The sequence below is a fragment of the Xenopus tropicalis genome, chromosome 9, assembly GCF_000004195.4.
Source record: "Xenopus tropicalis strain Nigerian chromosome 9, UCB_Xtro_10.0, whole genome shotgun sequence".
Taxonomy (NCBI): Eukaryota; Metazoa; Chordata; class Amphibia; order Anura; family Pipidae; genus Xenopus; species Xenopus tropicalis.
Window position 1 is genome coordinate 6,477,456 of NC_030685.2, and position 11,899 is coordinate 6,489,354.

An 11,899-nucleotide genomic window follows, 5' to 3' on the forward strand; every position below is an offset into this window, starting at 1 on the left:
TTTAAATATATTTTGTTGAAATTATTGCATATTGAAAGTTTCCATTAAGCTTTGAAGAGCCTGTTCCTCTGTTATCTGGAGCCATGCCCCAGGCAGATCCGCTGGTTCTGCCTCATATTCTTTTGCAAATTTTTTGTTGAACCTATTGAAAACATATTTCCAGTAGTCGGAGGCTGTAAGACTTGGATCGGGCTGAATGGCCCAGTCTGGGTAGAATGTACGGTATTCTTTGTAAGGGTGGGGTTCCCAATCTGTATCTGAATTTAAAAAGGTAGAGTCAGAGACTACATCAGTTGAACATATCTCCGGTTCCAGTTTCCCATCATAATTATTACTCCAACTCTCTAACCCTTTAGGTCGATGGACAGAGGCAAAGTGCTCCTTATGGCCAGTACCTCCAGCCTCACAGGGGGCCCCACAGAAGGGACACTGCTTCCCACAGCCAAACACTCTCTTAAACAGCTCTTCCTCTGGTCTCAGAGTGACGTTAGAGAGCACAGATTTTATGTTGGAGAACTGGATCTCTAATGTGATTTGTTGTTCTATAGTTGTGAGAAATACTTTGATATCCTTTGAAATCTGCTGGATATTTGATTTGTTTCGAAAAATAATCACTTTCATCTGATTCTTGGAAATGATCAATTTGCTCTCTAACGTCCTGCAGAAACTTTCCAGAAACTCTGAGACAGAGACGCTGTTGATTAAATCTGAGTTTGTCAGGACTTCCCTGATATCATCACATATTTGGGAGAGAATTTTCACTTGTAAGTGTTGCAGCTGTTTGGGATTATTATTATAAGTATCTAATATGTACTGGGTTATCCATGACTTCACAAACTGCTCATAGTTATTGATATATTCTACAAACTGAGTAAACTCCTTATCATCCAACAGTTTCTTTAGTACAGTGAACTGGAAGAAGGTTCTGCTGCAATATTCTTTAGCATCTCCCCTGTGCACTATATCATCCACTATAGCCTTCCCCAGTTGTTGGTTAATGTGCTTCATTATTGCTGGTTTCAGGCAGAGCTCACAGAACTGTTTGGCTCTGTTGTGTGTTTCATCCTTATCCTCAAATATATTTTTGAATGTCACCAAATAATCAGATTTTAATTTCCCCAAAGACCGCACAGGGTCATTCTCTTGGAGAAAGCTTTCATGCATTATCTGAAACCTCAGAGCCGCGCTTCCTAAGATATGAAGCTTTATGTCCAACTCAAACTGATGGGTAATGGGAAGGTTTTTAACATCTTTTTCCCGGAGCCTTTCATTGATCATATTGAGCAGTTCTTGGCAATAAGTCCCATCATAGTCTCCTCCTGTATTAACCTTCTCTGTTACATAATCAGAGCACTGACCTGTTAAAGAGGATGCAAAGTCAGTCATTTTTTTACGGCTTTCTTTGAACAACCATTCTTTCATACCTTGTAATGAAATCCATGCAATGTCGATGTGTTCGTTTTCAATCGTGAATACTTTTCCATACTCATTTAAACACATAACACTGAGGAATCTCTGGTTTATACAACCTGCTTTGTTGGCAATGTCCCATTTAAGGTCTAGTAACATTTCCCTTTGTATAATACGCCTCTCTAATTGGTGGCTTGGTAACTCTCCTAATGTTCTGTCCCACATTGACTCAAATGCCATTTCAATCTCCGCATCTCCAAGCTGACATTCCTGTCTTCTGACCTGGTCCAAGAGACTGGCAACTTTCTCCTCAATATTTGCTTGATAGCTGCTTTGGATGCCCTTTATGTAATTCTTTCCTTTCTGAAGTCGTATTGCCTCATCGATCTTTGCGGTTACGGAATGTTCCGTTTTTTTCCTGAGACTTTTCACGCCTGTAAAGAATTCTTCCCGGAACTTTAATATCAGGTGAACATTATCAGATGTGCCTTCAAAATACTTTTCTAGCAACATTATCATATCACTTTCCTCCTTGCTGAGAATAGTTTCCAAGTCAGATTTTAGATTTGTACATGTCATTTGCTGTGTTGTTTCTCCAGACTGATTTTTTATAATATTTTCTGTATTGATCAGCCAGATCTGAACCTGCTTGTGGAAGTTCCATTCCCATTGAGAATATTTTATTGACAAGTTATTGTAGGCTTCGGCTACCAGGCTGTTTCTAAAACTGAAAATAAAGTTTTCGTGTTTAACTGAGTTCCACAAGCTTTTTATCCATTCAATAAACTGATTGATATTTTGCGCTGGTGGGATATTGCGTTTCCCCATAAACTCAAACAAATATTTTTTCACTTCATACACATTCTCACTGTAGCCAGGGTTTACAGAAGCCATGGGTGGGACACCGTACCAAAGCCCAGGAATGTACCAGTTGTCTCTCTCAAGGTTATAGTCCATGATATCACTGAATTGTGTGATTCTGCCCCTTTTTTCCATGTTTGCTGCTACTTTGGTCATTTGATTTAACTGTTCCAGAAGATTCTTTCTATCTCTCATATTCAAATCATGAGCAGAAACATCACTCACATTCTGATGCACAAACTGGCAGTTGGGTTTTTTCCCTATTTCATTCATCCTAAGAAAAGCATGAACCACAATCTGCAGTGTATCTCTCATTTCTCCTGTGTGTTCCATGGCCATGTTGATTATAGTGATATCACTGAGCCCAACCACTAGAGTTGCCAACTCATTGTCATGTTCATAGCTGTCCTCCAAGGAAGCTAATTCCGAAGCTTTTAAACCTTCTGTGTCAATCACCAGAACAAACTCACAGCCCAGATCCTTCTGTAAATTTTCTTTCACTTTAATTAATGTCATGAAGGCTCCTCGTGTGCATCGCCCACTGGCCACAGGGAACTGCAGCCCAAACATGGTGTTCAGGAGGGTGGATTTCCCTGTGCTCTGCACTCCCAGCACTGTGATTACTCTCATTCTGCATTTCCCTCCTGTTTTATTATCCAACTTATTCAAAAGATCAGTTACCCACCTTAGGGGGATGTTGGAGGCATCTCCATCTATGAGCTCCAAAGGGAATCCTTCAAGAAGAAGATTAGAAGCTATTGTTGGAAGTTTACTGAATCGTCTTTTATCTAAACTAATAAGTTTATCTCTCACCATGGAACATTCAGCCTCATAAAACTGCCCCATCTCCCTCAGAAAATGTTCTACTCCCAAAGAACTATCAGATATCTGCTGGTCTAACTCCTTGAGTGCATTCTTATTGCTGGAGGTAGTACATTGTTCTTTATATTCAACCTGCAGTTCAGACAGATTTTTTCTAGCTACAGAGTCAAGTGTAAACTTCATCCATTTCAGGAAATAAAGTTTCTCTTCCTGAGTCAGCTGAGTAATTGCAGATATGAATGCAATCATACCATGGGGCAGGTTGTGTTGGTTTTGCTGCCTATGTAACTCTTTACGTCGCTTTAAAAGTTGATTTTTGTATTTTTCTATGTGTAAATGCCCTTGTTTCTTCATTCTACACAGTTCTTTCTCTGTTTGAGTGACTTGTTTCCATAGTTCACCTTGTAGTTTCATCGTCTCTTTTTTGTATTGTATCACGTTACTTATTTGCGTAGTAATTTCTTTGGCATGCTCTTTGCCTTTCTGACATTGCTCAGAGTTCTCATCCACTTTGATGCCAAGTTCAGTAGCTGTGTGTGCCATGTTTTCCAGCTTTACTTTTTTACAGGAGTCTTTTATAAAATATCTCATAATAGTTTGTATAGTCTTTACCAGTTCTGCATCATTTGCTCTTCTGTCCTTCTTTAGTATATTTTTAGAATTAAGGTTTAACTTTAAAACTATTTTTTCCAAGCATTCCACGGTCTCTTTACTGATGCTTCTGCCACTTGGGATAACTATAAAATAGAAGGTTGTTCCGGATTTACAGCCAGATAACAGTTTGCACTGTTCCTTATTAATGCTGTCCACAAATACAAACACTGCTGATGATACCTGCGTTAGGAAGCTGAATTGGGTCCAATTTGTTTCTAAATCTCCTCGTAAATTGGCAACTGCAATGGGTTCTTCAAAAGTGTCAAAATTCTTTCCACCAACAGCAGGAAAATACCAAGAAATTTCCACCAAGCCATTAGAGATTTTCCTTTCAATGTTTCCACCCTCTATATTCTCATGAATAAAGAAATCATTGTACTGCTGAGCTGGGCTCAGGACTAGATTAAGGATTTTTGATTTTGAAAAATTGATTTGACCAAGTCTTACAAAGGAAAAGAAAGCCAGCGGTATGCAAACTAGGTTTTCTTCTTTAAACCCCTTACTCTCTGATAATGAATGAGGTCTCCACCTTTTAACAATATCTCTCATTGCCCATAGCATGAAGGTGCATTCTGGGCCATCACCAGCAGGGAGCAGCAGTGGGACAGCAAACTGACATGTCACCATTTTTGAGAAGATGTTCTGTTGTAGAAAATGATCTGAACAGTGAAGCAGAACACACACAAGATCTAAAGGATTAAATTCAATAACTGCATCTTCTTTGTTATCAAAATTCAAATGTGTCTGCAAGTATTGTGCATAGCTATATGCAGCTGCCCCTAAATCTGCCCCAGAATTCTGAGCATGTGATATAAGACATGTGTTCCTTGCAGTCCTGTCCAGCGCCATCAGTTTCCTTAGGAGAGCCCAGGGCAGGTCTTGTACAGTCTGGGGGGCAACTTCATTTATATTCTCCTGCCCAATGTCCAGGATGTCCCTCAGGGAGAGCTTTGCACTTTTCATTTTTTTCATTATTGCAATCAGTGAATCTCTATTTCCTGCTGGAAGAAAAAATCATAATATAAAATTTGAAGTGCTAAAAGGCCGATTTATTAATTTCCATAAGTTTTCACCACCAGTTTTGATAAATGTTTGATTAACAGGGAAATTATTGACCTGATCAGCATCATTTTGCACTCCTCAGTTCAGTTCTTTTTTTATAAATTTTCCCCTACATCAATGTATCATCTGGGGAATGATTTAATATATAGATTCTCCGGCCCATTGTCCTAATGATGACAGATTTTTAAACAACTGATAGTATTTGCTTAACTTGAAAGAAAGCTAAAGGTTCAAATTCGATAAAAGTCCTTATTTAATTTAGCATCAGTGAACATAAGCTTTTACTTTAAGTTATCACATAAAGTAAAGTATCACAAAAAAATTGCGCGACAATGTGTTTGCTAATTTTTCGCCGTTTTGCAAATTTTATGGCAAAGTGAAACGGGACAGATTCGCTCATCACTACTGAAAATGCTTTCATTTTACATGCTTACTGGTCCTTCAGAACAGCTGACTGAAATACTTTCATTTTACATGCTTACTGGTCCTTCAGAACAGCTGACTGAAAATGCTTTCATTTTACATGCTTACTGGTCTTTCAGAACAACTGACTGAGAATGCTTTCATTTTACATGCTTACTGGTCCTTCAGAACAGCTGACTGAAATACTTTCATTTTACATGCTTACTGGTCCTTCAGAACAACTGACTGAAAATGCTTTCATTTTACATGCTTACTGGTCTTTCAGAACAACTGACTGAGAATGCTTTCATTTTACATGCTTACTGGTCCTTCAGAACAGCTGACTGAAAATGCTTTCATTTTACATGCTTACTGGTCTTTCAGAACAACTGACTGAGAATGCTTTCATTTTACATGCTTACTGGTCCTTCAGAACAGCTGACTGAAATACTTTCATTTTACATGCTTACTGGTCCTTCAGAACAGCTGACTGAAAATGCTTTCATTTTACATGCTTACTGGTCCTTCAGAACAACTGACTGAACATGCTTTCATTTTACATGCTTACTGGTCCTTCAGAACAACTGACTGAACATGCTTTCATTTTACATGCTTACTGGTCCTTCAGAACAACTGACTGAACATGCTTTCATTTTACATGCTTACTGGTTCTTCAGAACAACATTGGTGGAGGAGGAGAAGGTTGTTCATCAAATTACTATTCCACAGATCATTTACAGTTTGGGTAAGGGCTTGTTATACAGGGGTTATGGTCTTTTTTAAAACAAACTTTCTGATTAGAGGAGGGATGAGTGGTAGGTAATAGGGAAAAAAACAATATGCTGGTGCTTTATCATGGAGAAAGATAGGATAATATGGACTTGTTAAATTGAAGGAATAGAAACATACTTTTTCAACACATGTTCTATTTGATTTGATATACGGAATAAATATATAATCTTGATACTGTTCTTTAAGTATTTGTGAAGTGTGACACAAAGTAGGTCTATTTTTTAATAGTACAGGTATCGGAACCCTTATCCAGAAACCCATTATCCAGAAAGCTCCGAATTATGGAAAGCCTGTCTCCCATAGACTCCATTATAATCAAATAATTGGGATTTTTAAAATTGATTTTCTTTTTCTCTGTAATAATAAAACAGTACCTGTACTTGATCCCAACTAAGATATAATTACCCCTTATTGGGGCAGAACAGCCCTATTGGGTTTATTTCATGGTTAAATGATTCCCTTTTCTCTGTAATAATAAAACAGTACCTGTACTTGATCCCAACTAAGATATAATTACCCCTTATTGGGGCAGAACAGCCCTATTGGGTTTATTTCATGTATAAATGATTCCCTTTTCTCTGTAATAATAAAACAGTACCTGTACTTGATCCCAACTAAGATATAATTACCCCTTATTGGGGGCAGAACAGCCCTATTGGGTTTATTTAATGGTTAAATGATTCCCTTTTCTCTGTAATAATAAAACAGTACCTGTACTTGATCCCAACTAAGATATAATTACCCCTTATTGGGGCAGAACAGCCCTATTGGGTTTATTTAATGGTTAAATGATTCCCTTTTCTCTGTAATAATAAAACAGTACCTGTACTTGATCCCAACTAAGATATAATTACCCCTTATTGGGGGCAGAACAGCCCTATTGGGTTTATTTCATGGTTAAATGATTCCCTTTTCTCTGTAATAATAAAACAGTACCTGTACTTGATCCCAACTAAGATATAATTACCCCTTATTGGGGGCAGAACAGCCCTATTGGGTTTATTTAATGGTTAAATGATTCCCTTTTCTCTGTAATAATAAAACAGTACCTGTACTTGATCCCAACTAAGATATAATTACCCCTTATTGGGGGCAGAACAGCCCTATTGGGTTTATTTAATGGTTAAATGATTCCCTTTTCTCTGTAATAATAAAACAGTACCTGTACTTGATCCCAACTAAGATATAATTACCCCTTATTGGGGGCAGAACAGCCCTATTGGGTTTATTTAATGGTTAAATGATTCCCTTTTCTCTGTAATAATAAAACAGTACCTGTACTTGATCCCAACTAAGATATAATTAATCCTTATTGGATGCAAAACAATCCTATTGGATTTAATTAATGTTTTATTGATTTTTTAGTAGACTTAGGGGCTGATTTACTAACCCACGAATGCGACCCGAATTGGAAAAGTTCCGACTTGAAAACGAACATTTTGCGACTTTTTCGTATTTTTTGCGATTTTTTCGGTGTTTTTACGAATTTTTCGTTACCAAAACGATTTTTGTGTAAAAACGCGAGTTTTTCGTAGCCATTACGAAAGTTGCGTAAAATCGCCCGATTTTTCCGTAGCGTTAAAACTTACGCGAAAAGTTGCGCCTTTTTCGTAGCGTTAAAACTTAAAAGGTGCGAAGTTTCGCGTAAGTTTTAACGCTACGAAAAAAGCGCAACTTTTTGCGCAAGTTTTAACGCTACGAAAAATCACCAGATTTTATGCAACTTTCGTAATGGCTACGAAAAACTTGCGTTTTTACGCAAAAATCGTATTGGTAACGAAAAATTTGTAAAGACGCCGAAAAAATCGCAAAAAATACGAAAAAATCGCAAAATACCGATCATTACGAAAAAAACGCAATCGGACTCATTTCGACCCGTTCGTGGGTTAGTAAATGTGCCCCTTAAGGTATGAAGATCCAAATTATGGAAAGACCCCTTATCCGGAATATCCTTGGTCCCGAGCATTCTGGATAACGGGTCCTATACCTGTACATATTTTCTGAAAATACAAAATAACAAATTAATTCACAAATATATAATAATTCTCATCCACCCCTACTGAATCAGGTTAGAAACCAATGTAGTTTATTTTAAACTCAAATTTAAAAAAGTGATATTTTTAATGGCACCCAATTATATTCGATGTTGATATTTTACATTACTGTATATTTGAGTCTTTTACCCCTTTACATTTTCACTCATAGAAATATAATGTTAGATATATATTTACAGATAAATATTATATGTACTTACTTTCCATTTTTGTGAATCCTGTATCTCCTATAAATTTGGATTCAATGTTTTGTATAGAGCCCAGGAGTATGGGAGGATGCGGTTCCTATTTCTTACTGAAATTGCATTGCAGTTACTTGACAGGACATCAGGAATGACAACCTAATAAAATATAAGAAATACGTTTTATACCTAAAAGGGAGGGAAAAGAAAATACGGCTAAAGTGGTGTCTTTGATAAGGTATGCACAAAAGGAACATATCCCTTCTTTAATACTCACCACAGGTGCCGAGAAGGCCTTCAATAGTGTTGCTTGGGATATTCTAGATAGGACACTAGCCTAGGACAGGTAAGCAGACAAAGAATACAGTATTAGCCCTTTATGAGAGACTCTCTGCAAGAATTAGAGTTAATGGTATATTATCCCCCAAGGTACAGGTTTTTAATGGGACGAGACAGGGTTGCCCCCTCTCTCCTATTTTATTTATTTTTAGTAATGCAACACTCCTAGCCCACATCAGGAAAAATGCAAACATTTCCGGTATTATAGCCTCATCTAGAGAATACAAATGTGTAGCTTTGGCAGATGATCTTTTGCTTTTAATAACTAAACCTTTTATCTCTCTGCCTAATGTGGTCTCCCTTCTAATTTTAAGGTCAACTACACTAAATCCGAAATCTTAAATATCAGGATCCCAGAAGCAGTTGCAATAGGTGTTAAACAAAATTTCCCAGAACCATGCATTAAAGGAGAAGGAAAGGTTAATAAAGAGTTAATCCCAAGCTGCAGGCATACCTTCAGTTGTCTCAATAGTGCCCTTAAATCTCCACATATTTCACCTGTTCAGATGATCAGAAGCCAAACAGGAAGAAAAAATGCAGAGCTGTGTAAAGAAAGTTCCCATAATGCCTCGCTCCTGCACAGACACCAATACCAAGTGAACATGCTCAGTTAGACTATGAGTCAGCTTCCTGCTGATTGGCTCAGATCCACATTCCTAAGGGGGGGAGTGAGTTCTTAGCATTCTTGAGGGAGTGGGGAGCAGGAGAGAGCAGAGAGCTGGTGTCTCTGGCACATGAATTACAGACACAAGAAATCTTTTGACAGAGAAGTCAGTGCAGCGTTTCTGTGAGTGCTTATGGCTGTATTTACATTGACCTTTCTGATAAAGCTACTGAGTTTTTACCTTTCCTTCTCCTTTAAATATCTTGGGATTATACTACAATTAGTGATGAGCAAATCTGTCCCGTTTCGCTGTAAAATTTGTAAAACGGCAAGAAAATTCACAAAACGTCATTGCGCGAAAGGCATTTGTCATGCCCAATTTGACACGCGACAAAAAAAATCCGCACGACAAATTTTTTCCATGGCAAATTTTCACTGAAGTTTCGCAAAACAATTTGCTAATGGCGAAATGCGGAAATCCGCTGCAAATCCATGCCTGGCGAAAAAATTCGCTCATCATTAACTACAATCAAATTTAGGAAAAGCCTACCAGGACAACTCCCCCTAGTGGCAACTGGGGAAAATTACAACTATCATGGTTTGGAAGAATACAAGCCATTAAAATAATGTTTATACCAGGAATACTATACCTTTATCAGGTCTTACTGATATGCCTTCCCCAATCCCTTTTTACCATAGTTAAATCCTTGATCATAAGGTTTATTTGGGGAGGAAAAGCCCTAAAAAAAAGACTAAAATATAGGTTACTTACGCTACCCAAAGATAAAGGAGGTCAAGGACAACCTGATACTTACCTTTACTACATCTCCACACATATGGTACGTATTCTCAATTAGGTCTGGAAAAGAAAGGAAGGATTGGTGTGTACTAGAGCAGCACTTTATACTGTTCCCGCTAGAAAATACACTATGGTCGAATGATGGGAATATCCTAAAAGAGGCCAAAAAACGCCCGCTGATATATGCTACATTAAAGGTATGGCACAAAAACAAAGAAATTTATAAACTTACTAGCGCCCCCTATGTACTTCAGCCCCTTACACTAAATCCAAATTTTCCCCCTGGTTTAGAAAAGAGCTCCTTCACTAGATGGGAGTATTGGGAGAACAAACAGACCAAAATGTGCAATTTTGTTAAGGATAATAGAACAACCTCACCCAAGAAACATATGGACTTCTAACCAACTCCACTATTTTATTCAGACTAATAAATCTAAGTACAGGAATTGGCCACTAACCTCCTGGGAACGAATAATGACAGATTCGCAGGAAATGGCTAAACCTCTCTAAGCTTTTAGACTTTTGTTAAAGAAGAAGGAAAGGCTAAGTCACTAGGGGGTGCCAAAATGTTAGGCACCCCCAAGTGACTTAGATCGCTTACCTCCTACCCCAGGCTGGTGCCCCTGTATGGAGAAAACAGCACCAGCCTGGGGTACCTGTAGCTTTTCCTCCTTCCTTCCTTCGCCGCGCGCGCATGCGCAGTAGAGTGAATAGTGGAACTTTAACAGAGAAGTCGGCTTTTTCACTCTACTGCGCATGCGCCAGACTCGGAGTCAAGGCTTAAGGAAGGCGGAAGGAGGAAACGCTTCGCCCCAGGTGCCCCAGGCTGGTGCTGTTTTCTCCTAACAGGGGCACCAGCCCGGGGTACGAGGTAAGCGATTCAAGTCACTTGGGGGTGCTTAACATTTTAGCACCCCCAAGTGACTTAGCCTTTCCTTCCCCTTTAAGTGCCATACCTCTACCAGCTAGACCATTTTGCTCAGCATGGGAGAGATAACCTAACACAACTATATCTGATAAAGCATGGGACAGAATTTTTAATACTATATATAAAACATCTAGAACCTCTAGGACAAATTAAGCCATCTGCAAACTGACCACAAGGTGGCATTACACACCTGTAAAGATAAACAATATGTACCCCCATAGCTCAAACAAATGCTGGAGATGTAACAACTTGGAAGGGACTCACACACATATTTGGCTTACATGTCCAGCATTACATCAGCTCTGGACAGTAATAGACACAACCAAATTACAAAATTCAATATTAGGACAGAAGATCAGATCTCAATCTTACTGAATATTTATTTGGAGAAAAATGTCACATCTCACTCTCCATCTCCTTTAATCTGTGAAATCACTCCCTAGAAAATGGAAGTCCATAGTGGCCACCACTTCTATAGAATGGATTGTTATTATGGAATAAATTAGGCAGATGGAGGAACTAACACATATGATTTACAACAAAAGTCCATTTTACTGGAAAATTTGGTTTCTCTGGCTAATTTTCATAAAATCCCTGTAACTCCTCTACCAAAAGGCAGCTATTCAAGGGCATTTACAAGGCACAATTACTACTATGTATATTCTTGTCTGTTTTAAAAGTTTTTATTAAGAAACAACTTGTTGACAGTTTTTGCTTGGCAGTCATAAATGTTATAATATGAAAAGAACTTACCCTTCCCCCTCCCCCTTTTTCTTTTCTGTTCCCCCCTCCCATCTATAAGTGCAAAATGTTAAATAAAGAATTGAAAAAATAAATATATATCTATAAGGCAATAGTGTTATAAAACAAGTTGACTGCACAACGAGACACGTTGGGCTATTAATTTGATGAGCTGAATGTACTTCTAACGAATGGAAGTGCATCACTTTTTATGAATAAAACTATATCACTGGTTTTATTCTATGGGAG

At 38.1% G+C, this 11,899-nt stretch overlaps 1 protein-coding gene across 1 annotated transcript; it reads right to left on the minus strand.

The window, feature by feature from the left end:
• Positions 1-21: 21 nt before the first annotated feature.
• LOC100492462 (up-regulator of cell proliferation-like) lies at positions 22-8,264 on the minus strand. Its single transcript, XM_031893356.1, has 2 exons — positions 8,258-8,264; positions 22-4,745 (listed from the first exon to the last, which is right to left on the minus strand). Exons 1-2 carry the CDS (start codon positions 8,262-8,264, stop codon positions 22-24), a joined length of 4,731 nt encoding a protein of 1,576 aa, XP_031749216.1.
• Positions 8,265-11,899: the final 3,635 nt, after the last annotated feature.